General features: G+C 35.9%; 1 protein-coding gene across 1 annotated transcript in view; it reads right to left on the bottom strand.

The window, feature by feature from the left end:
• LOC122839709 (potassium voltage-gated channel subfamily H member 7-like) overlaps window positions 1-16087 on the bottom strand; it is a 41246-nt gene extending 25159 nt beyond the window's left edge. The window contains exons 1-3 of the mRNA XM_044131547.1: window positions 15662-16087; window positions 15213-15443; window positions 693-848 (exon numbers count right to left, since the gene is read on the bottom strand). Of these exons, the coding sequence (XP_043987482.1) occupies window positions 693-848; window positions 15213-15443; window positions 15662-15737 (463 nt within the window). The 5' untranslated portion in view covers window positions 15738-16087. The remainder of the gene's footprint in view (window positions 1-692; window positions 849-15212; window positions 15444-15661) is intronic.
• Between the last annotated feature and the right edge of the window lie 11710 nt (window positions 16088-27797).

The raw sequence follows: 27797 nt of genomic DNA, 5'->3' as shown, positions 1-27797 counted from the left end.
AAAAATAAAGTGTTCATGACCTTTTGACAAATTAAAAACGGAAAACTTTTGCAAAAAAACATTGGCTACAATGACTACCTTTTCTTCTATAGTATATTGATATATTTTTTTCAAATGATGAAATGATGATGTAACGTTTAGTAGTTTCTCACCTAATGAAGAGAAAAGGTAATCTAAAATATTACAGTACCATTAGTGTTATTCTTTTTTGGAATTTCAATACAACTCTCCCATGAAAAAATACCTGAAAAACTACATTTGTTATGATGTCTATATATCTCACAGTTTGTTCCTTGTCAATTTAAGAAAAAATCATTAAATGCCTTAATGAAAGGTCCAAAGAATCCCTTGTGGCTCTGAAAATGCAGATGCAGACCACAGGTATATTTTGAATACCACAAGATTACCTTACTTGATGTGGGGGTGTATTTCTTTTGGTAGAGATATGATTTTGTGGAATATTCTAAGATTTATTTCTGAAAAAAATAAAAATAAAAAAATAAAAATTGTAATTCAGTTTTTTTTTCTTGTTTTTTTTACCCTGGCTGAAAATCTTGTTATGGAGCAACTAATTGGAAAGTGGTAATAATGTTAAGCACACTCAGACGTAGTACAAGGCGATCAAAGAATGAAACGATGTGATACTATTTATAGAAGTTCAGTAATAAACTCTTGGTATATCTGATACTCACTTTGATCTGACTTTGTAGGGGACGCAGGGCTTATGTTCTCGGTGGAGTGGTCACTTCCTTCATCCACAACATACTCAAAATTTAAAATAAACATCATCACCACTCCTTCTTCATTCTTCACTGGGATTATGTGAGTAGTACACTGAAAGTCAGACCCTGAAAGAGAACAAAAATATCTGTGTCAAACAACTGAAATCACTAAGTTTAAAGGTCAGCCTAAGAACAGTTAACTTTTCAACATGCACTATCTAATAACCATTACCTAAAACAATGTCCTCAAAGTCCAGTGTTTGGATGGGAAATCATATGTAAGGATTGTGAAAAGGTTTGTCATTTACAACAGGAGTGACTGAGTTTAATGTTTTTGTTTTTTTTCAAAACTCATCAAAAGGACACAATAAAAACTTGCTACACCTAACACTACTTTACACAATATTTTTTTTTTTTTTTAGCAAACAAGACAGGTAGATAGTGAGCTAAATGTATAGATGGATGGATAGGTAGATAGATAGATGGAATTGATGTGGCATGTTTTAAATGGATTGGCCCTATTAAAATCAATTTAAGGACAGAAACCGAAGAATCAATTTGTGCTGGATATTTGCAGTTGAAACTCTTGGCCATGATAGTAAAACTTTCTACCCGCTGAGCTCTAAACAGCATCACAATAGCCACTCTGCAGCACGGCTAAGCTGACATAACGGATCAGTGACCAGCAGGATAAAGCAATTCTAACAGTGTTTTAACTCATAAACCATTAAGTCCTTGACCACATAATGGACATTCCCACCATGGATTCAAATGAAAATAAGATTAGTGTTTTTAGAAGCTATATGGAAACAGCAGCATGTATCCTGTTGGTATGGGCAGAAAAGACACAATCCAAATGGAAAAGTCTGCAGATCTGTCTGTCTAGGTTGCTGTCTTCCTCATTTATAGAGAGGACACACATTATCAGTGTTCCCTGTAATCTCCTCGGGGCTCACAGACACCCTGCCAGCAGCATTCATTAGCAGCCGACTTGGTGTCTGACTAAATATAACGAGCTTGCTCTGCCTCAACATGCCAGAAACGCGTTGGAAAGGTTTCTGCATCTAAACGAATGAAAGTAGTGATGCATTGTCAATTTTGAAATACCCTAATATGATTTTAATGGAGTAGGAAACAAAAAAACTTGAATGAATTGTTATTGGAGAACCAATTATTTTTTTTTATGTATTAAGTGTATAGTGTGAGGTGAACCCATGGAAATAAGTAGTGCAACATACAGCTGCATATATAGAGGGAGGATAATGGGACCAGCAGGTGTGGACTACATCTAGCCTCGTGTTATGGTTGCCTCACTATATTTCATGATGAAGAGGAACATGGCTATCAGGGCAGGGCAGCTGTTTGTCCTTTACTAGAGAATCCTTTTGTATAAAACAATGCTTTTCTCTGGGAAACAAATACAGGTAATATTCCTGCTCTAATAATTCTAATAAAACTATAGGATACAAAATGTTTTGATTATATCTTGGTCTTTCAAACATTTATTTAATTCTAGCTAGTGGAGAAAATACTAGAAATCTATACAACACAGTTATTTGCTGAGAACAAGACCCTTAACGTTGCAATCGAAGAACTCAGTGTGTTGACTCTTTGACTTCCAGGAAATCTATTTTTATGTGAGCCTCTTCACTGTCAGGCACGTTTATTCTAAAGATCTGGACAGCATCCTAACTACTCCTCACACAGAACAGGCTTAAATGGCAGCTTAAAAACAAAGTTTAGATTGATACATTTATAGAATAGAATAGAAATAACCTTTTTGTCTCTCAGAGGGGAAATTCTGTATACCAGCAACAAAGTGACAGAAAAGTCCAAGCGTTTACATACAGATAATATAAAAACATAAAAACCGAAAGGATAATAGGATGCACAGAACATAACAGACATATTAATACAAGTCTTACTCAGATCCTGTTTCCACTCAGTATCATATGCAGTGTTTTGTAGTGTTTATCCAAAACTTTATCACATTTTGTCATTCTTGGCCACAAACCTCTGAGTACTTTTGGGAAGGGGTCCCTTGACATATAAAAACACAAATTAGTGTGTAATTGTCCATTTGAAGGAAAATTTTATTTTTTTTCTTTTAACAAAAAAATAAAAAATACAAAAAGTATATCATGTATGCATATTCAGCCTGCTTTTTAAATTACTTTGTATAGCCATCTGCTTTTGGAGAGCAAAAGCAGATGGCTATACATTCCATTCCTGGTCTTTCTGAACTAGATTCATTTCTGGATTTTGTTAAAGAATATGAATCAGACTAAAGTCAATATCATTCGAAAACTATTCCTGACAATGGATTTATGTTTGTGGTTGTCCTGTGGAAAGATGAGCCTCCACCGCAGCACCAATCTCAACTCTGACTAGCTGACCTTGCCATGTTGAATTAAGCATACCTATAATATGATGCTAATATTGATTAATCTACTTATGTAGGCACTGGATTTTATTTAGGAGCTAAATATAAATGCACGTCACACATTTTCAAATTTTACTTTGTGATTTTCTTTTGGTCTATCACTTAAAATACTAATAAAATGCATTGGAGTTGTTGGTTGTGGGATGATAAAATTCACAAGTCTAAAGGTGTGAATACTTATGCAAAGGATTGTAAATATTAACATGTAACAAGTGACAGGACATGATGATAAGGCTTAAAAATATTTTTCTTGTTAAAGATATGGACTGTAAACACAAAACACCTCGAAAATGTTTTATAATGGTTACAGCTCAGGTCTAGAGTCAAAGAATTGGTGAAAAATTAGTTTTATTAATAGAGTAAAAATATAAAAGTTTTATATTTCTGCAGAAAAAAACAGACATTGTCAGGTTTTTTTCTTTGTGAGTAGAAAAAAAATAACTGTGTTTTATAGCTGGCATAAAACAAATATGCATCATCGAACGTTGAGATACTATTGGAGCTGACATCCAAAATGACGAATTGAGCAGGATGGGATTTGGGCTGAGCCTTACCTTAACAGATGGGGAGACAATAGTCATGCTTAAAGGCTAAGCAGCAGGGGTACTTTTTCTCATATGGTCTCCTGCTGAATGTCACCTCTACTAAAATGGATCTAAAGAACAGCTTCTAACAATGCCTTTGCAAGAACAGCAAGTATGATTTTTGATTTTCTGCAATACATTTGTATAATGGAGTACATACGTAGGTAAGCAATAAATGGTTAATCTAATGACCTACTAACAAAAATTACATAATTATAACTTTTGTCGAATACTCTAAACATTTTTTTAAGATGTTTAGGCCTAAAGCCTACATTTCCAATGTGGAGTGCATTCCTTTTGGTTCTGTGGAGTCACATAAAGGCTTGGAGACATAGCTGTTTAGACTTTAAAACTTTTTTTTCATGGTCACACTTGGAAACAAAGAGGTTGGAGCTATACTGGCAAAGATGACAAAACAAATAAATGTTTTGTCACTTGACATTTTTTTTATTGGCAGTAATAATTGCCACTATTATACAATGGATTGTTTTTACCTTAAGTATGGCCGATAATTTGTCTTTTTCAGCAGACGGAGTAGTGCATTTGAAAGTTTTATATTACTTTCGTCACAGGAATCATTACAAAATGCAGTTTTCATACTATTGTGGTTTGTTCATAATTTTCAAGTTTTTCGTCAAAAAAGTAAAAAGAAGGAAATACCATGGTGTTCCTGGTTTTAAAGAAGTTTTTGTACATGTAATTTCTAATTTGATGTCATACACATAAATTAACCAAATATGTAAAAGATTTTCATATTTAACTTACAGTTGACTTACTTCACTTGAAGTCTGCTATTTTAAAGACTGTAAGCCGTACAGTATTATTTTTTTCTGCTTACATTACTTTTATAAAATGCTAAAATTAAGAATACAGTCATATTAAATCATGTTTATTTACTCTGAAGAGATCACCAAGATGATACATTACTTTGACAAGTATAAAATTTCTCAGTAGATAATTCAAACTATTACCTGAAATAATTGCTAAGAGGTAAGGGAAAGAACAATCCTTAAAAATATTAATTAATGCCTTTAACAGAAAATACACTTTCAGTCCTTTAAAACTGTTATATTTAAAAATAGTTGTTCTACATTAAACCTAGTGGTTTTTTTCCTCCCCGCATGATGCCTCTACAGATTTTCTACAGTTTCTGTTGGTAAACAATAACAAGGACGCCCCTTCACCTGAGCTTTGATGGATGACAAACTATTTTCTACCACACATCTCCTCACAGTGACATGATGCCATATATAGCTTTAATTGATGCTGACTTCGTACCCTTCCTCTGTTTAACCTTTATGGATCATGCTAGCAAACTTGCTTTAGTTAACATTTTACACTGTTTCACACTCTCTTAAGTTTTGTTCTCAACAGAAAGTTAAGAACAAAAGGAGCATTACCCCTGGGATAAAATCCATGTTATAACCACTTCAATAGTAAAGCCATGTGCACTGTGCTTGTGTAAAATATTGCTTGTAGAGGTCAGGAGAATGATTTCTGAGGCATGAGAATGAATGATGATGATGCACAGATTGCTCAGCAGGTTACTGGAATTGACCGATTTTCAGCTTGACCAGCTTAACCAGTGACCAGCTGATCATGCTGCTCAAAAATGCTGTTTTTTATTTATTTATTCTTAAACCCCATAAACTCTGCATAGCACATTAGTAACCAATAGCAGCATAGTAAGACCAATATAGATATTTATTATATTATATTATATTTTTGTTTAAAGATGTAAATATTTATCAGACTCATAGAATCTCCTGCGAATCAACACCTCTTACCCAAAATATAACTTTTTTGAGAATCATCTGAAACCACTTGAAAAAACTCAAATTGACAAGTAGAAATGTATACTTGCTAATTCAATTATCAAAAGGGAATTGGAATGTGTGACACAATATAACACCTCAGAAGAGATCTCAAAGTTTTAGGTAGCCTTGTAAAGTACATTGAGGATTTTTCTAATGTGAAAATAAAATAGAAATATCTTTTACTATTCCACAGTGGGGGAATTCAAGTGTATCAGCAGTAAGAGGCAAATGGAAGAATACATAATATTATTCAAACTAAGGTGAAAGTATAAAAACTGATCAAAAGAATAAATGACTACACTGAGAGCAACTCTACAACTTAGGAAATAATGACCTGCGCAGGTATTGAAAATAGCATAGTCAAATTGAAAGAAATTTGTAACTGGGTAGGAAAATTTTAAAAAAATGTGCAAGATATGTATATGTGTAAATAGAAAACAGCATCAGACTATTTACAAAGAAATCAACAAAGACTGAGAAAATGTCAGCTTGGATGCACACATAGCGATAGGGATGTAGTCACTTTCTTAGTCTAAGGTTATTGGGAACAATGGTGGTTCTAAAGTCTATCAGCTTCTTGGCAGAAGGATATGAGATAATGCTTCTTTGTGCACAGAGGATGCAGCACTAAAGAAGTGTTCTGGTTCAGCAACAACTAAATATCATTTTTAACAGGAATTTTTGTGTTTCCAATGAGAGGTGGACTCTACCACGGTTAGCCTTTGTCACCAATTCTACTTATAAACTTTATTCTAGGCAGTCAAGGTTTTGAAGTAATCCATTTTGGTGGCTGAAGGATTGGTCTCTGCTTGTTGCAGAAGATGTGGTCCTGTTCGCTTCATCAGATTCTGATCTTCAGCTTTTGCATGAGCAGTTCACACCCAAGTCTGAAGAGCGCAGAATGAAGAAATCTGAGACCATGGTCTTGAGATAGAAAAGGACAGAATGCCTCCTTTGGGTGGAGGCAAGATCCTACCCCAAGTGGAGGAGGTTATTTATCTCAGGGTCTAGTTCAAGAGTGAGGGAAAGATTGAGTCTCCAGCAATGTGAATGCTGTACCTGGACTCGTAGTGAATACAATTTACAACTAGCCGATGCTCCTACACTTATCTTTGACCATGAGGTTTGAAAAGGGACAGAAAGAATGAGATTGTGGATACAAGTGGATACATCTTGGCTCTCCAGTAGAGACAGGGTGAGAAGCTTGGTCATCCGAGAGGGACTCTGAGTAGAGAAACTGCTTGTTATGTGCAATATAAAAAATAAATGTACAAATATAAAATATTGGATGGTCTTATAAAGTATGAATTGAACATTATGCAGCTTCAGTTTGACACAAAGTAACTCATTAAAGATATATGCTGAATTTTGTCATCTGATGCTTGTTATCACTCACTACATGAATAGCTTTAAAGCAAGAGATGTCATGCTTTTTCTCAACTTTATTTTGGCTGTCAATGTTTATTCAGTTCTTGTTTTACAGGCCTGTAACACATCCAAAAGAGTAAGAAAAGTGAAATTTTACCACTTTGCAAATATAACATTTCCTTTCACAATGCTCGAAAAATGTCTGACACTCGAAGCGCCAGGTGATGAAGCATTTCAGACAGTAGTTTTTCAAGTTGTTATGTTTACATCTCAGTAATGTATGATTGTTAATGGATTTTGTTAATACTTTATTCTCTTCACATTTTCTATTTTCATCATACACAGGTATTGGGGCTGTGTATTTTCTTGCTGAGGTGATTAGAAGAATGAATGAACACTGCCAAGGATGAAAGTGAGATTTGATTCTCAGTTAACCCTGTGTTTTGAGCCTTGTAAAAATCATTTGCTTTCAGACAGCGCTTGATCGGATTAGGTTAACAAAGAAACTTGTTATTGTAAAATAGTTATTATCAGAGCTGCATGAAAGTCTGGTACTTTGGGAAAAATGTTCAAACTTTTTATAGAAAAAAAAAATTTGAATGACTCAATTTAGGAAAAAAAAGTCATAGTTTAGCAATGTGTTATAATGCAATATACTATTGCAAATTATGTTGTTTCCAAGCATTTATCTGAGATCCTAAGCTCACAACTCCACTTGTTTTTATTAGCATTTGTTGATTTTCTTTGCAGAAAGTATTTTAAACTGCAAAATGAGTCACACTCCTCTACAATCTATTTGCTAAATGTGGAAAAGTGTTGCAAAAATAGTAAAGATGTGGAGGGCTCTACATCCTCCCTGTAACCTTTAATTTAGATTCCTCTCTGTAACCTTTAATTTTGATTTCACTTGATTAACCTCTGCCCTGTGGAATTTATTCATTAGAGCTATAGAGCTGGGTTTGTTTACTACTGAAGATAACTATTTATTTAGGTCTCAGGCTGCTCAATAATTCTGATCTTTGCCAAGACTCTTCACAGGAAACAATACCTGTGGCCGTGGTCACAGCTGCAAGATGTGTTTAACAACCTTGACGACGCATTTTGCATCGATGAACAAATGAATGGCTATTCAGTCCCTGACATTTATAAAATGTTTTCTTGTGAGCCAAGATGTCATTTACACCTGCTTGAATGAAGGGATGGCATATTAATCCTAGCCCCCTTTTCAGGATGGAAATTTCATTACTCCAGATTGCATTTCCACCATCAATTATTAAAACATTGCTGTTTAATTAAAAGACCATCTGAATATTTTTATGAAGAGAATTCAAAGGTCACAAGCACTTGTGTCGAAAGAGGAGGACGTCTTCAAGACAGAAAGACTTCTGCTTATTACTAAATAGTATCGAATCTCACTTTAAAATGTGACTCACCCTTTTCTCTTTTGCTTAATTGCTTTGTTATTGCTGAACACTGACGTTTAGTATTTATGCATCATCCTCTCCAAGCACTGTTGCAGTAGCCCTACAACTACTGCTCAGCTGCAAGCTGTATCTAATGAAATCTGACATGTTTCTGTTTAAAGGCTATTCTGCTTTGGCCAATACACAACATTAGGGGCATAGTCAGTCAAGAGTAGGGCATGTAGGGAGAGGCCATGCAAACTCACCCTTTATTTAAAGTCCTTGGGGCTTGTGGCAATATCTCTCCTCAGTGAGACCGCTGTTAGCCACACAGTCTGGCCTAATTTCATCCTCAATCACCATCTTCAGAGCCATCAGGGATAACTTAAAGCATCAGCAATAGCAGTGATTCACTTGTATTTACGTTTGCCAGTTCATGATACTCCATTTCCTCCCATTTCCTCATCTGTAACTTGATTTTTTCTGTATAAATTTTGCAGAATGAACTTGCCAAAACATCTGTGCAGTAACTGATTAGAAAAATGGGAATGTCACAGAAAGGCAACACAATATTCTGAAAGTTTATTGTAGGATCTGAAACATAAAATTAAAGCCATAGCAGATTCTCATCACTTATTCACAGATTTCATTGTACTCACATCCCAATTAATAATTATCTCTTGATCCAATACTGCCAATAATGAAGCTGGCATTAGCAGTGTGTCAAAAAAGTACTTTAATTACGATATGCATCCAAATTTCTCAGCACTTAATTCAACATGTAATCTGATACTTCTGCTTGGAGAGTTTATATATGATGAATACTGAAGAGCAAGACAGCAGCGAAGGCTGCGCATAATGAAAAATGGATGCACTCTTTTAGAGTGCAGCCACCCAAGTGTCCTACAACACACCTTGTGTACTGGAGCCACTCTCTGTCCCGTGTCTCCTCTCTCCCCTGCCACTGAAGCCTTGGCAGGGTGCACGTGGCCCTTCAGTCCCCTTGGTGGGGAGTCACCTATGAAACCCTGCACCCACGCACGCCACATGTCCCAGATCATTCAGCGTACTTAGCTAAGCTGCTGCTATGTAGCCATTATCCATTTAACTTCTCTCTGCTCCATGGTGTCAGCTTCCTTTTGTTAAGACTCATTCAGGTACAAAGTATTATTACACTCTCTGGAATAGGATAGCTTTACAAAGCCCTCAAGGGAAAGCGCTTATCTCATTGAGTATGTATCCAAACTCGAGGAAGCCTGCATGTGGAATATCTCTCACAACCTGTCTTGGCTTTTCCCAGAAAGAGGAACACTCAAATTAAAAGAAAATACCCCCATGTTGGAAGTCTTTACAGAGCTTCTGCACTTTCTGTTGTTCCATTACTTTTCATTTCTAAGCAGCATGCATATAAGCAGCTTAACTTGTTGTCTGATCAGGGAAAAAAGACCAAAGCTTTGTTCCTCTTGTTGGCACCCAGATTCATCAACCAAACTTCATTTTTTTTTTAAAACTTCCCATTTTATTAAATACACAAGAAAGCAACCAAAAATAAAAACTAAGGTTTAAGGTTACAACTTAAGTCATTTTGAATGCTAAAAGTCACTAAATCACACACCTTAAACAAGGGACCCAATGAGACTGCCAAACTGTCTAAACTGGGGCTGGTTTATTTCTAAACTAGGTGCATATGGTGAGGAACATGAAAGGTTTAAATGCGAAGGATTATAGCTTATTTGCATTAGAACAGATAGATTGAAATACTGAGAGGAGCAGAGGCATCAAATACACTTTTTATCCATCGACTTCGATTTACAGACGCTTTGAATCTTTAATTTCCCTATAGCAGTGGAAGTCAACGAGCTGGGTCTTCTATACCAGTTTAATGCATTTACTCTGTAAGCTGCTCATTCCCAGTCACAGCACTGTCAGCCCTGACATCTTTATTCATGAGCTCACTGCAAATTCCTCTGAGGAGTATTAGGAGTTGTGTCTTGAAGCTGTGATGCACACCAGGGAGAATTGTCAAGAGACTGAAAGCAATGGTAATGTCAAAAGGGTTCAAAGCTCTCATCCTATGCTCTTTAAAGATTCTAGGTACAAGATAATTTTCAACTGCTACAGAGAAGTAGCATGAGGATGGAAACAAAGCAAAGTTGCTTTTAGATATTTCCCCATATAATAAACATGCTTCATGTGCAGTTTTGAAAAGATCGTGTTAGACTGTGGCATGTGTAAATAGCCTGCAGCAATGTAACCACCTCCCAGTTTGTTCAAGATGAGCGAAAAAAGGAAGAGAAGTTGAGGCTGATAGCTGCGGATGGTAGATTAAACATGTATCCGCAGCCCCGAATGTAGTCAAGCTCCCAATTAATTATTAACACCCTGGCTCCTTATGATTAAATAAAATATTACTTCTTTACTTCCATTTGAACTCCTTAAAAACGACACTGCTGTTTGTGCACGCATCTGTAGTCATCTCAGAAAGTCAGCCAAAACTTACAGCATTGCTAAAAGAAATATCCTGCTTTGGCTCAAAATTAAAATTAAACATGCACACTTATGTGCTGCTCTAAATGAGGAGTGACCTCAGATTGTCTGTGTGCAGCCAAGTCATGCTGGCCATAAAAAGCTCTGCAGAGAGCACAGTAGGAGGTGGTCAATCTGGGGATTTATGCCACTGAGTGGTGACATTGTATTAATTCTCTGCGATTTAGGACTCTTTTCTCTCCACATCATTCATATCAGTGCTGTAATTTTTCAGCTATAAACATCAATTGCCGGTTTATCATAATACATTTCAAGTCTAGAGTGTAGTTGACTCCACTCAGATTTTGGTTATTTGGCAATTTTTCAGATTACCAGGCACATTTGGATAGTAAAAAGAGGTAACAAGATCAAGGAAAAACTTGTTTTGGTTCACTGGCCTGTGAAGGTTCTCCATTTTTCCATGTTTTCTCAATTTGTGACTCTCACTGTGGTTTACTGGAGTCTCAAAGCTGTAGAAATGGCTCTATAACCCTTTCAAGGCCCGTGTATTTCAAGTATTTGGTTCCTGACCTGTTCTTGAATTTCTATATATTTGGGAAGTCATGTGTTGTTTTTGAGACCTTTGCAGTTTACCTTAAGGCTTATGCTGTCAGACAGGGTAATTTAAAGAAATTCTTGATTCCCCAGGTGTGTGTAATCTGACCTGGGTGTGGCTAGCAAAATTTAGCTGAACTTCTGAAAACTTGGTGAGTCAAATTTAATTACTAATTTAGCAAGTCCGGCAATATTATATAGAAATCTAATCTGAGTAGTTATTTTCTTAAAAAATGAAATCATCATTTAAACATTTTGTTTTGTATATACTTAAGTTATTTTGCCTTTGATATAAAATACTTTGCTACCAAAAAGCGATTTTTGGAAGAGAGGTTTGTCTAAAAGCTTTACATCTATATTTACTTGTGAAGTTTAGCATCAATAAATTAGCAAGCTCTAACATGTGATAAATAGAAGTCATCCAAGGCCAAATGGAGGTAGTGGTTGCACAGCCTGGTTGAGCAGGCATGGCTAAGGGCTAGCAGCTGGGTCTCGGCCCAATTAAACAATACAGACGGGGCCATTGTGGCATACCCATAGTGTCCCACTTCTAGAATGAGGCAAAAGCACAAAGTTCTTACAAGGCGGTAGTAGTGCTTTATTTTATTTTATTTTTTACTATAACAGATTTAGAGGAATATTTTGAAGCAACTCTGTTTAGTGCAGTTTTGCTTTGATAATTTACAAAGAGTATGCCAAATTTTGCCATATTATTTTGGCTTAACAGTTAATAATGAACTGCACCAAAATTCATCAAACGTTATTTTGCAGTTGATTACAAAGCCTCCACCATGCGGATTAAAACTTAACTTAGACAGAAATGAAACATTAAGCAAGAGATGGTTCAATGATGATGCGTTTCTTAATTAGCTCTCTGTCAGTCAACAGTCAATTGTAGCATCTGTTGTTGCAGACCAGAACTGCTGCCGCCAAATGGCTGCAACATAAAGACGGAAAAACGATGCCACTGTGGCTCCGCTCATCTGTTTTCTATAATCTGTCACTTTCATTGCTGTTTCTCACAGCCCATCAAACCTTAAATCCTGTTCAGCATATATGACCTCACAAAACCTCCGTTCTAATCCTCTCTCTTGTGATGTGATTTTAAAAGAAAGTGGGCACTGTTTGATAGGCACATAGAGGGAAATCAGATGGTGACCAGATCAGCTGATTTTCAACTTGACTGGATCCGAAAGGTGACCGGACAGTCAGAGACACAAAATATTTATGTTTTTCCAATCACTGAATGAACCATGAATGAGCACAATCGTGTAGGACTAACCGGAACTCTTGTCAGTGTGGAAGCTATTTCTAAAGAGTACTCAACATTTTAGTTAAACAGACACCTAAATATAATGCAACAAAGTTGCATCATTTTCACCTTTTGAGCCCCGCTCACTTCTGTCTTTAATGCACTGACAGACTTTTAGGAATCTGTTAATAAGATTTGCAATCTGTGTGGAATAGACAAGGAGACTGGCACTTATAGGTTTGATAAAAGTTTCAGAAAACAATTTAAAAATTCTTTTGAAAATCCTTTTTAGATTTTGCTTGAAATAGTAGAACCTTTTCTTACAGTTTTGATCTCACTCAAGATCAAAACTTAGAAAAAAAGAACAAAGATCATAAATTAACCAATAGACTCTGATCTATAATATTTAATATATATATATATATATATATATATATATATATATATATATATATATATATATATATATATATATATATGTATAATAGTTACTTGCTTCTTAGATGTCTTGTACTAAGTTCAACATATACTAAAGATTTGCATCTCTATTTGCACAACCATAGTGAAATGACTATTTTTATTAATCAGTGCCAATGTAGTCAATCAATCCAAACCAGTCAATAAAAATAATATGCATTCAAATAGTAATTTTCTAAAAGTAAATAATGTTACATCTAAGTAGATTTTGAAAGCCCTTAGTGTGTTTTAGCAACATCAAAGTCAGACTTTTACTTTCACACTGTATATTACCTTCAGAGTAAACTAACAAGCTGGAGCCACAGCCCTCATTGTGTTCTCCCATCTGGTGTAATGTGGACTTTACTTCATGTAACTGACTCAGGTATGTTTGTGGTCAACTGACACAAAGGATCATAATAGGGAAGCAAAGAGGAGCTACAGCATGACTGAGCCATGTCAAAAAAGATGTTACTTGACTTGCATGCATACCGGCCACACTCAGTAACAGCTTTTGACATGGGTGATGTGGTCCCCTGCCTAGAGCGACAAAGGCTACGGGGCATCACAAGCACCTCATGTGGGGCACATCAGTCAGTTGTGCCCTAAAGAAGATTTATAATGTTTATTTACATCTCCAGTCAGCTAGTCATAAAAGGTTTGCATATTAAAGGCCATGTTTGCAGAGAATTAAACTGATGTGAAGTGAAGCACTAGTCACCATCTACCTTTATCCTTGCTTAACTAGAAAGTTTTGAGGCTCTCACTAATGGTCCAGGATTGATATTACATCTTTAATTAAAAACTTTGATTAAAGGTTAGTTTAGTTCCACATAATTACATTTAAAAATAAATATATTTTGGATTATTTAATTGTGTTTATTTTAAAAGAGAAACAAACTAGTGTTAAGATAACAGTAAGTACAGTTAAAGTTATGTTTCAATGTCATGTCTTTGTTGTTTTGGATTTTAATACAACGATCTCAACAAAAAAAAGATAAAAACATGCTCCCCGTGTGTAGCAGTAGTTTTCAAATTCTTGTTGAGGGAATCGTTATACTTTTTTGCCATCATATTATTTAAAGAGTAAAATAAATAGCAAGCAATTAGCTGGTTAATCAGTTAGGTTATCTGCTCTGATATCCAGCCTGCAGCCCAACCAGCATTTTTATATATATATATATATATATATATATATATATATATATATATATATATATATATATATATATATATATTTCTGTTTAATACTTTTATAAGTTATTATTTATTGTGTGACTCTATTGAAGATCCATTAAAAATAATTCTTTTAATAACAATTATTTTATGTAAGCAATTTTTAGAAAGCAAATGGACTCCATGACAATTCTTCTTCAAATGTGTTTGACAGAATCTTGGACTAAGGGTGGCACTATTGGCTTATGATATGAGGCTCAATACCGCTGTCTTTTATTTTCTTTCTTGGAAAATAGTAACTTTCTCTGAAACACAAATGTTTTAGAAATCACACTTTTTATAGATACACTTGGTGTTATAGTTTCAATAAGAATGATGCCTCGGCTACTTTAGTTTCTGCCACATGACTAAGTTTCTCCTGAATAGAAATATCAAACTGCTAATTTTCTTTCTTGCAAGTGAGAGTGAGATGTAGCCATCTTCCAGCCAGTTTACTGACAATGTGTAACACCAGATAGGGAAGGCGCAGTGCTGCTATGCTCTTTCATACAGCACAAAAAAATCTACCTGGGACTTTAGTCTGGCATCTCCTTTTAGCAGTTTTGAATACCCACTCCATGCCTAGTTATGAAATAACTTTAGATTCTGTGAAGATTTGTATAATGAAAACAATAACAGAGAGGAACAAATCACAGAAAAACACAGAATGCAACAACAAAGCCGATTCTTTGTGAATCCAGTCATAGTAAATCACAAGTTAAGTGCAACTTTGTGTAAGTTAATCTATGCCAAAGAAGCTTCATACCCAAGCAAAAGGTAGGAAAAGGAGCCGAAGGAAGGCCTGGCCCAGAGCGTTATTCATGCCAAAACCGCCACTGACCACATTGCTTTGCCATGCCGAGTTACTCACCATCCTTCCGGTGGTAGGTGATCTCTACCTTGCGCTCTTCGGAGCCAAGCACAGCCTGCGCCACCTGGTTGATCGCCTCCTTGTCGGTGAGGTCCCCATGGAGAAAGTCACAGGTGCAGGGCTTCTGCATGATGTCTGGTCTTGAGAAGCCCGTCATCTCACAGAAACCATCGTTACAGTATATAATCGCACAGTTCTCCACCCTCGCATTGGCTATGATAAATTTGCGATCTGTGAAGAGGTGAGACAATAAGCTCCGTTTAACAAAAACAAAGAAAACTTCTTTTTTTTAACATTATTACAATAACGTTGCAACAAATAACTACATTGGCTGTCTTCGTTATCTAAGTGAATAGAGATATCTATTCACTTTTCTCCTTTTATTTCAGTGTTCATTGAAAAACATCCACAGAATCGCCAGGTAGCAGAATTTACGCAAAGATACTCACTCTGACCCTCGAATTTCCGGATGATTAATCCAAGGAACGTGTTTTGTGGCGCAACGTGACCCCTTCTCACAGGCATGTTTACTTAGAATTCCGCGACCTCCAATTATAAAATAATAATAAATACGTCTTTACAAGTAAATCCTGAAGTTGCAGATGTTGGGTCTTTGTGTTGACTCCTCTTGCATCCTCTACGCGCGGACAGAGAGCGGGGAGTGATACCTCTTTCCACTTTTTTTTTTTTTTTTGTTAAATTTTTTGGGGCTTATTCTGAATTTAACCTCCCTACTTCACCGAGGAGTTCTTTATCCCGCTTGTATGCCTGTGCGTGTGAATGCCCCCTCGCCGAAACGCCAGACGGAATCCGGGAGGATAGCGCGAGTGAGATCCGGTACGCGGAGCATTTCGTTCTGAGGATGGGACGAGAGCCTGACGTCCTCCGTCGCGGTGTGTTTGGCTATTACAGTGGACGCTGGTTAATATGCCAGGAGGAGTGACGCTGTTCCCACTGGGCTTAGGCTGCTGTGCCTGGGGTACTGTTTCACAACCTGCCGCAGCTGCATACTGTGGAAGGAACGACTTTGCTCTTATTATAACCTTCACCACCACTTTCTTCCTGCTCAGACTTGTAACGGAGAGAGAATGTGACAGACCTCTTTTCGAGTTTGTACTTATGAAACAGAACATATTTCAGACATTAACATTTAATATTAACAAGTACTGCTGAATCATTAATGGGAACATACGCCAATGAATGTGTTCCAATCATCAGGAGCTCAGTAGTTTCCGTGTATATATATATATATATATATATATATATATATATATATATATATATATATATATATATATATATATATATATATATATATATATATATATATATATATATATATATATATATATATATATATATATATATTAAGCATAATCATATTGCCATCAGTGAACAAAATGTAAACAATCCCTGAGAAGATCTGGTAAACTGAAGGGAGTAAATAGCTATATATGCCTTGGATAGGCAGAAAGTGTTCATATGCATGGAGAGGACCATTTATGATTGTCAGTATTAACATTAAGTTATAAAGGGAAAAAATGTTTAATTAATCATGATATTATTAATAATAATAACTTTTGAGTTGATAATAATATGCTAAGGGATAGTAATATTTATTGACACCTCCTTGCATAAGTATTCACACCCCAGTTCTGCCTTGTCTGGATGGAAATATATGATCAATATGACTATCTATCAGATAGGAAGTTTAAAGAAAGAACTGATCAGCAAAGCAACCAAGAGGACTATGTTAAAGGTGGGAGCAAGGGGGCAGAGAGGGATATGTAAAACCAGCTTTCTACATCATATTCTAATGTTATTCCCTCATTAAAAGCACAGTTGGAGTGCTTCTTTGATTCTTTCCTGCATTCTTAAGAAATCTTATCATCGCCTGTAGCAGCCATTTGGGAGTGTCCAATTGGTTGCTCTCACCAAGTGCTGCTTTTTCCATATAAGTCCTCCTTGGAGCTGCAGTCTTCAAACTGATCTTCCGGACTCCCTCACTCAGCTCCTTCAGACTAGCAGCAAAATCAATTAGCAAACACTTGGTGGAACTGTGCTTCTGCTGAGCTCATCATACACACTACTTCTCAGTGCAACACTGTTAAAAATGTTTTTAACAGCTTAATTGTGATAGTGTCAGCAAGAGCAGGAGCTTAAAAGAAATTAAAATTTCAAAGCACAGTTAAGAGAATATGTTGATAAAACATCTACCGTATTAGTTGTTCCCTCCAGAAATATAATCATAAAGCCTTTTTTATTGTTTTGACCAAGCTCTACAGTTTGGAGAATCCTCAGGAAACATGCTGAAGGAAGTTATTTTCAGATGGGACCAAAATGAACTATTTGGCAAAACAGTATGTATGGCAGAAACCTTATGTTCTGCATGATGCTAAACACAACAGCATCATGCAGTGGGAAATGTTTAGTTTAGAACAACAACCCTACTTATACAGCCAGAAGTGCAATGCGATGATTTAGGTCTAAGTGTATTCATTTGTTTAAAATGGACCAGTCAAAGTCAGACCTAACTCCAATTAAGAAAACTTTAGCAAGAATTAAAAATTGCTGCTCTCAGACACTCTCCACCTCCTCTGACTCACCTTGAGCAGTTTTCCAAAGAAGAATTGTCAACAACTTTGCTGTATTAGTGGACAGAGGTATAAGAAACATATCCCCTAACAGACTTAAATCTTTTGATTGTAGCCAAGAGAAGATCTATAAAGTTACTCAGTGGTGGGTAATACAAATACATTTCACGTTTTGAAAATACTTTTGTATTTAATGATGAAAACCATGATTTTTTTTCCCCAAATACACACTCCATTGTGTTAGTGTTACTTTATCACATCAATTTTTGAAAAAAAAAAAAAAAAAAAAGAGATGTAGGGTGTAAATACTTTACAAAAGACTGTAAAAGTGCAGTTTTTTCCATACAGTTTGCCAATCAGCATATCTCATTAAGCCTTCAATTCATAACACAATTGTAATAACTTCATATCATGTTTTTACCCGAGGTTACATGCTGAGCTGTTTCTTCATTGTTTGTCTCTGTTGGGAGGGAAACTTAGATTAGCATGGATGGAGCTGGAGTAAGCAGTTTGTTTGTTGGGTCTGTGAAGGGACATATTAGCAAGTGTTGCTTATCACTTTATGAGCAAGGAAGCAGTGGGTAATTTTTGAGTATACACAAACTACCTTTTTACAGCACTCATGTATGAATAATTTAATCTTGTTTATGCATGTTATGTAAACACAATCTAAAAGTAATATTTTTTTTTTCATCTGAAAGTTAAAATGATTAACTTGTGCTATAAATCTTGAAACTTGGAGCTATTCAAGGTTTTTAGTCATTTTACTGTGAATGGCCCCATACTTCTGCTGTCCATGGTCCTGAAAAATCCAAATTATCTATTAGAAAATTGTTTAAAAAATTATTATTATTATTATTGGAAATTATGCTAGATTTCAATAGGCTTTAGAAACAAAATGTTGATGACTATTCCTGAGCGTCCTTTTATTCTTTGGTTGTCCTGTTGTTCTGTGATTTATTTAATGTTACTGGTTCACATGAATATTGTTTAGTGGAAGGGGGGCACAAACAGATGTAGTATATAATGCTTTATAGGTCTTCTTAAAATCATTCAAATACTTCAGCCCTTCTAAAACACAGCTGCTTGGATCATCACCAGAACTACTTCAGAGGGGCACATCATCTCTTTCCTTTAACATCTTCACTGGTTCTCCTTCTTACCTTCAAAGCTCTCCATAGCTCTGCACCTCTGTACTTCACTGGTCTGCTTTATTACTACATACCTGCATGAAGCCTTTGCTCCTCTTTTACACTGCCTCCCCTCATGTGGGTAGGAGGTTCAGAAGGTTCTGAACCATGGAGTTCAGAGCCTTCTCCTGCACAGCCCCTCGTCTCTGGAGGTCTCTTCCACAGTTCAACCATAATTCTGGTTCTCTGTATTCATTTAAATCTATCTTAAAATCACTTTGTTAAACTGGCCTATTCTGTTTAATGTAATATCTGTCTACAGTTAATTGTGATGTATTTTATGCCTTTTTATTTTTTATTATTTCATGTTTGGTGCTCATCAGTTATGGTTTTTGATATAGATACAAGATATACCTTGCCTACCTCCCAGAAACAACTCTTGAGAGGCACCAGCTCCCCGGCGATCCTGCAGCTATCAGGGAAGATGGACAGATGCACTTTCAAAATACAGTCTGCCAGTTATTCATAAAGTTTTATATTGCTAATTTGCTTGTTCTGACAATGGGGAATCATAGCCCACCTCTGTGTAAACACTATGAAAATGTAGCTGCACACCTCAGCTGGCTAATTAGGGCGATGTTAATATAAAATTTGCAGGTTTCAAATTGGGGCTAAATTTATGTTCACAGTTTTCAATGATCTGATCCAGATCATTGATTATCAGATTTGTGATAATTTGTGTAAATTATTTGTCCTATCTGTGAATATAAAACAAAATGAGGACAGCTCTTAATTGTCTCAAGAGGATTCTTGAAATGTCCACCGAAATATGTTGCCTATTGTTTTCTGTACACTTGTAAAAGAAGCATAAGGTGGAGTTGGTTTCAGTTAACAAACTCTGTTCCTTCCACATGCAGTCTGACAAATCAAACATTTTAAAATGATCTGCCTTTTTCAGAACAAATCTTCCAGATTTTTGCTTGTTTTTACCAAGTACAAAGTGAAAACATACAGTATAAGTGAAAAAAAACAACAAAAAAACAAATTTTTTGGCACAATGAAATGAATTGTGGGAATGCATATTGTTTGTGCAGTCGAATCTGAAAGAAAACCATGTTTGAATCTGAGCTCACCACATTCTCATGAGGCGAGTTTGGCTGAGAGGTTGCCTTCAGGCACTTTCTGTGGTCCTGGAGCCTCTGTTTTATTTTCTGCATTCCTTACACATTGAAGAAAAGTCATTTAGTTCAATAAAGAGCAACTGCGTCCTTGAAGTATCTTTCTCACTCTCTCAAGCACACATACAAATACACAAATAAATGTTCCATGCTTTCTTCATGATTTTTTTTTTCATGAATGGATGAATGAAGAGCAATTATCAGCTTTGCATGCACCCATTCAAGTGGGTCTAATCGGTGATGACTGCAGCCATGTGGCGGACAAATGAAAATGTATGCATAATGTATAGCCTCATTTGCAGTCTTGCGGACAGAAATACTGTCCCAGTATTTCCTTAAATACTGGGACAGATTTCTTTAAATCTGTCCCAGCATTTCCTTAAGCTCGTTGAACATCTGGCCAATTAGGGATAAGATTTAATGCTCATCAATATAGTATTCAGAGATCATAAATACTGTATCAGTGCAATAACAAATGCTTCTTTATTTAAATATATAACTCCTGAATTGCTATACAACATCACTAGAGTTCTAACAAATATTGGGAGGGGTTGCTTGAGTGGTTTCTCTGCAACAGGCAACATGGTGGGTGAGGCTGGGTCATTATGTACTTCCTCTTAGTCAACAACCAAATCCAGTCACCAATCCTGAATAAATAGGCTCCCTCCTCAGGGTCTGGAAGCGGTTTAGGAGAGGATTAAACCCACACTGGGCCAGCCCTCTTCAATATCAGTCTGGAGAGGAAGGATGATACAAAGTAGGACCAATATCATTTGCATTATACTTAAATCTCTGCAATACATCAACAATACCAGAAAACATAGACAACATCTAAATCAAAAAAAGGTGGAACAATTATCTATATGTTCCAGAGGCTTGTTGACATCCCTGACCCTAATGGTCATTTTGAGAGCCCCCTGCTGGTGACATAGCACCTTTGCTTCAGCCAGTGGTTAGCTTTTTTTTTTTCCCCCACTGTTACTCTGTAAGCAGCAAGAGTATTATTTGTAGGGAGATGTTGGGGATTAAAGTATTTAATTTATTTTTAAGCAAAATAAAAAACAGAGATTCATTTATAATTTTTGTTTATGAAAATTATTTTGGTAATATGCTTAAACATTTTGGAAATTATGGTTGATTTGTGCTGCCCTTTGAGTATGTTTTTGATCAGTTTTCATGGCATTCTGTCACTGAGCTACCCGATGCATGTTTCTTCTGATTGTGTTGGCTGCATGGGTTTCCTGCTGATTATGTTGGTTCTGTTGCATTACAATGATTCCTGGTGCTGTAGTCATTTGTAGAGTAGCTGTGTTAGTTTGTTCAGTTCTGGGATTTTTTTCTAACCATGTCATTTGACAATTGCAGAGCCAGTGAGAGGCCATAGGTAATTATTTTTATTTTGCAATCATTTGGATAGTTGTATATTTTCTTGACAAAGATGTGCATTTTGTAGAAGCAGCATGCATGTCAGTATAAACTGCATTTCATACAATTCCCGTTCTGTCGTTTGTCAAGGCAGTCTGTCATAATTTAGTAATTTTATGCACTAATGATTTTATTTCTGGCAATGATTTTTGTTTATCATTGGTATGGTGATGAGTCCTTTGGCCAAATGGACGTATGAATCTTGTTGATGAATCCTGAAGGTGTCTCTTTCTCACCGTCAGATCTCCATCCAGCAAGCCTGAAAACAATTCCTTAGGGTGTAGTTGTTGTGGAATAGCTGCCAGAAGCTGTGGGTCTCGTTTTTGTCACATATTGACTCAGAAATGCCTGTCCTGTTCATTGTTTTGAATTAAGACTTTATGTAAACAGAGTCTGATTTGTTTGATTTTTGATTTAGTAAAATCCAAACCATCGCATGGCAATCACTTACTGTGCACAGCTTCGATAATGATTACTAATTTGGATTTACAGTGTTCTTACTTTTATCTTAAACAATGGTATTATTGTTTATTTAGAAGTTAGTAATGAGCATACTGTTTAATTATATCGATATGAGGGTAGTCCAATGTCCTGTTATCCAATATCCTATTTATAAATACTGCAATAAACTACCTGAAAGCTCCTAGTTTCTTATGATTTACAACAAAAAGAAGGTAACAAGTCAGTTTTTGTCTAATATTTGTATATTGATGAATATTAATTAGGAATCAAGCTATTTGTGTTTGAATATTCACACAATTAAGGAAAAAATATGTTTTTTTTGTTGTTAAGCACACCTAAAATTAAGATGAAAATAGCACACAAACACTATCAAAATAAATTTATGTATGATGTAAGTTAAATATAGTATGCATTTATAGGCATGATGCAAAGTAAAGGAAAATTATGAACACAACTTACAAGTTTTAAAACTGAAAATAAACTGAAAGGTTTTGCGTGTGAAAAACTTTTCATATCTTTCATTTGTTAAAGTTTCACTGACAAAGTGAAACTGCTGTCCTAAATCCCAATCGATACAGAATGAAAACAGTGTAACGTCCCTTTACAGTCATGCAGCCTCTTGTACTACAACAAACATGTCCACTTGCTCACACACGCATACACACTCCCTCACAAAATACGCAGTAGGAGAAGCTATGAGGATTATTATTTCTACACAGTAATTTGTAGGATACCAATCACATGCATCTGCTTTAGAGAGAGAAAGTGTTTCACAATGTGTCACAATGTTTCTATTTTGCCTTTTCACAACACAATGACCAAACCTTTTACCCAATTTCTGCAGCTTGTGTCCCATTTTATACACATTGCAACCATTTTCAAAAATGTTGTAGTTTTTTCTTTTTTTTAAAAAATCTCCCAATGTCCTCCAGTTTTTTGCCAGGACAACCAGTTGGGCTGGCTCCATGTTCTTAACTCTACCAAAACTGATTGGTCGTTGCTTTGAAAGGCTGCACACAGCATTTCAAATAAAGAAGTCAGAAAAATAACCCTGTCTCCACAAATTCCTTACAGTTTGCTGGTTCTAAAGCACTTTATCTCATCTGATACAAATTAATGAAATACTGCAAATGACTGATAGGATTGGCAATCCAGTTGGAGCACGGTGTCCACCTGTTCAGAAAGAGATTATTCTTTCATTGGGAATTTAGTTTGAGGTGATAAAGAACATGTAGTACATAGAAAACAGTCAAATTTTTTTCTGGTTTAAAATAAATCAAAAGTTTTCTTTTTGTTCACTGCTTCAGAGGGCCTTCAGTGTGTAAATATGGTGGTGTTGTTTTGAAAATCCAGCATCCATCCATTCATTCAGTCTGTCATTCATTCATAGGCCATAATCTCTGAGAATCTAGAGCAATCTGCAAAACAGCAGCCGCTACCACAGCATGAACTGCCCACAGCCTAATCCAGGTCTCACGACAGAAGTGCTCTCTCCATCTCTCAGCATATCTTTCTCTCTCTCTCATTCCTCTCCCTTAGTTATCATGGCGTTCATACCCTTACACCAATGGAGCACAGTCATAGGGTTTACTTATCGTTCATATAAACCATTACAGCCACATCTCTGAGAATAATCCACTGCTGCAAAACAAACAAACAAACAAAAAAAACCTCTGCTTCCTCTGCTGCTGTGCCTTAGCCCATATACCACTGCACACGTTCTGCACCATCTGCTGCCAATGAGAAAAAAAGGCCACCCTGCACTTGTGGCTTAGTGTGAGACTTAACAATATCATTTAATCTGCCAGAGGTCAGCTCTGTCCCTCCTGGCTCTGTTCAAAATATTCCACTTGTGGCGCAGACTAGAAAATCTGTGTTTGAGAAATGCTCTTTCTACTTGTAAAACCTAAAACAATGGAGTTGTTGTTTGTTTCTTTATACACAGATGTCACCTTAAAACATCATTTTTAGATTATCTTGTCTCAGGTTGAATTAGTTTCTGTAAAAGCATAAATGTTCCAGCATTTCTCTCTGATGTCACTGCTGCTCCACCCTGTATCCAGAGACGACCTCAGGTGGATCAGGGTAGTGAGCAGAAGTGGCTTTGGAAGCCCACTCGCAGATAATACCATTGGCCACCAGCCATTGATCATTTGACAATTATACTAGTCAATTTGCTTTAATTATTAAATAAACAGTACTTGAGATTAAGTATTTTCATTGGACATTAACTCACTGAATTGGTTGGATATTATACAATTATTGATTACTGGTCAACCAATCACCATATGTTTTTATTGTTGTTAAGTACAACAAAAAAATTTATGCTTTAATAGTTATTAAAGCATACATTGGTTCTTGTTAAACATTGTTGTTGAAAAATTAAATCAGCATTTTTATTAACCTTTTTCCGCAGAGAGAAAAATAAGGTGCTCTGAAATGCTGTGGTAGACTGCTGCACTGTCTCTGGACTTCGTGAAACATATTGTACCAACACGAGCAGATGACAGTAATTTGGATTTTGTCCCTCGCCACTCTCTTGGACCTTGATGTCCAAATTAAATACAAAACTTTACTTTCATCTGAATCAAGGACTACAAGCCACTGAGCTAACGTCAAACACTTTGTCTCCTAAGGCAAGATGAGACTTGTTAAATTTTTTTTTTTCTGGTTCGGGTGTGTCTTAAGACAAAGTTGCAGTCCCATGACCTGAATATGTCTTTGTGTGGTGGCTCTTAAAGTTCTGACTCCAGCCACAGTCAAAGCCTTGAATGAACTTTGATGTTACTTTTTACCTCCCCCTTAACTTTCCATTGAAATACTTTAGTCTCTTTAGCAATGACCCACTGCAGTTTAGTTTACCTCTAAAGGGCATTAATGACTCTTTGCTGGATGACTATCAAGTCAGCAAAAAGTTTTCCAATTACATGAAAGACAATCATATTACTTTGAAATAAAAAGAAACTTTGATTTTCATTTAATTTCACTTTTTGAACTGAATTATTGAAGAAAATTTACTTTTTAATGACATTCTAATTTATTGATATGCACCTGTATGCTGTGTGAAATTTCAAGGGCTCTTGGGGACCCCCTGCTGGCCTCGGGGCCCTATGCAGAAGATTAGTTCACTGATGCCTTAGGCCAGCTCTGCCTGTAGGACTGCAGCTGCAGTCTCTCGGCACACAGTTACAGATTTTAGCCACCAGCGAACATGTTTCAAAGTCATCCAACAATGTACCACTCCCACAATGTGACTGCTGATTCATCACCACTCTGGACATCATCTGTAGGTTAAACATCCTTTGTTTATCCAACTGGGGGAAAATGTTCCTTGATAACTAAAGAAAGGTCAACAAATCCTGTGGGATGGACAAGTTATATTTCAGAATATCTTCACACAAATTTGATAGAATAATGTGAAATGTGTATGTTAAAATGCCAGCAAAAGATCATTAAATCAAATTTGACACTGGTGATCTCACACATTTTAAAATAATTAGGACATCAGTAAGATCATGTTAGGTAACATCTAAGCCTTTCATCTTTTTCCTAATGGTTGGAAGCTTCAGCTGCGGTCACACACATTAGGCGTAGGATTTTAATTTGCCAGTGGAAATGATGCTCTGAGGCTATATGATGAACATTATACAAAGAAGATAATTTATTCAGAGGGCGGTTTAATGCCCGATGACATGAAAAGGCCACCATCACTGAACTTATTTTCTCTAAGAAACAATTCAGCTTCATGAATAATTGAAATGTTGCCAATTAAGATGTGACACCAAGGAACAAAAACACAGTATGAAATGCCTGGGATAGGCGCAGCTGCTTTAATGCTTGGGTAAAATCTGTTCACTTTTTAATTTTTTTTTTGTTGTTGTTCTGTTCAATAAGGTGTCTGCGTATTTACATGTGCAGATCTGCTCTTCTAAGTAGGTTTCAACAACACAACTAAGTCAACACCCTCCACACATTCACATCTGCAGTCAGTTTGGAATCACAAGAAAAAATAAACTGCATACTTCAGGGTTGAATGACAAAATGCAACAAATAATAGTAATGTGTTTGCACAGTTGTTATATTTATATCTGTATTTTTATTGCAATAAAAATGTATCTAACTCATCGGTATTTCGGTTAATGGTGATTAGATGAGACTTGGCTCCATTTTTAATAGGTCAGTACCCAACTAGTTTTCATTTGCTCCTAGCCATAATGAACGAATGCTTTATTTGTTGTGTTCCAGCTCCAATATAAGAAATTAGTTATTCCAAACACCCTCTGGATATACTGTTAAAATTAGAATATTAAAGGGATCTGAAGTTGCAGTTGTTGACTTATGAGTAATATGACAACTTGAAATTTAATAGATAATGAGGAGATATGTTCAGTTAGACGTAATGCCTTGCAGAAGGATTTATGCCCCTGAACTTTTTCAAATTCTGTCTTGACCATGCTTAATGTTTTGTAACCAGATTTTATCTGAAAAACCACAGCAGTGGAAGTTATATGTAACTGTGGTGTAGAACAAAAACAATTCATGATTTTGGAATATTACTAAATAAAATAAAGTAATGAAAAGAATGAGGGCTTCACATATGGTGGCCTTTTATTTATTTTATTTTTAAATTTATTTGATAGGCACGTCGACATAGACAAACTGAACAAAACAGCAGTCCCATGTTTGTGTCATATTGCAATAGTAACAGCTAATTCACAGTACTTGTCCCTAGATGGGCTTTTAAAAAGTACCTATGTACCTTTATGTAATGGTTATGTAATGTTGGTCCTTTTTCACATAGGTCTTCTATGGTCTCCTAAATCATTTTTCTATCTATCAAGACAGGACATGGTTAAAAGTTTATTCTGTAATCCCCTTCTGCTTTAAGATCATTCCTTTTGGATGAGATGTTTGGACAAACATATTTGACTGTGCTTTAGAGTCATTATTTCAAAATGTATCCCCTGTAGACTGACAATTTATGATGGTTAAGTAAAATCCAATTTCTCTGAGGGACTGTTGGTATGAATAGTTTGGCTTATAGCTCCCAAGAGGGCAGCCAATAATAAGGTCCTTGTTCCTTGTATTCAAACTAACTGTCAGTGATGTTGTCATACATCACATAAGACAGCCCACACACCATGCATTCGTCCCGAAATAGTCCCTATTTCAATGATGACAGCTATATCTACCTTTTCATTCAACACGCATATATGCACCTACCACACTAGCAAAATAATGGCTTTACATTTACATGTACCTTGCTTCTTCTTCAGTTGGAAGGTGTGTTTTCTAAAGTCAGTCCATTGGCTTATTTTTCTTTTTTTTTTGCATCAACCAAAATGCCATGAGCTCTGCAGATATATTTATTTATATATATATATATATATATATATATATATATATATATATATATATATATATAGATATGTGTGTGTGTGTGTGTGTGTGTTTCCAAGTGTTTCTAACTTGGCTTGTTTGTAGAGTACAAGGCAAGTTACTTTAAACCTGGTTGCACACTGGTTCAATATTTTGTGCTTGTGTAATTTCAGATCCAAGGTTTTAGTGCTGCCGGTTGGCATTAGATTCATAAATCCATATGTGGCTTTCTGCAACCCCCTTCCGCTTTAAAGCAGTGCTGTGTCCTATACTGTCTGAGCAGTAGATTTCATAAAAATATCCAGTCTTACACACAGTTTATATGAGAGAAAGGTCTACATCTATACAAAATCTGATTTATCACTTATATATATATATATATATATATATATATATATATATATATATATATATATA

The sequence above is a fragment of the Gambusia affinis genome, linkage group LG11 (genome assembly GCF_019740435.1).
Source record: "Gambusia affinis linkage group LG11, SWU_Gaff_1.0, whole genome shotgun sequence".
NCBI classification, from domain to species: domain Eukaryota; kingdom Metazoa; phylum Chordata; class Actinopteri; order Cyprinodontiformes; family Poeciliidae; genus Gambusia; species Gambusia affinis.
The sequence above is the reverse complement of the archived record's forward strand: the minus strand, read 5'-3'. Positions and strand labels throughout refer to the sequence as shown.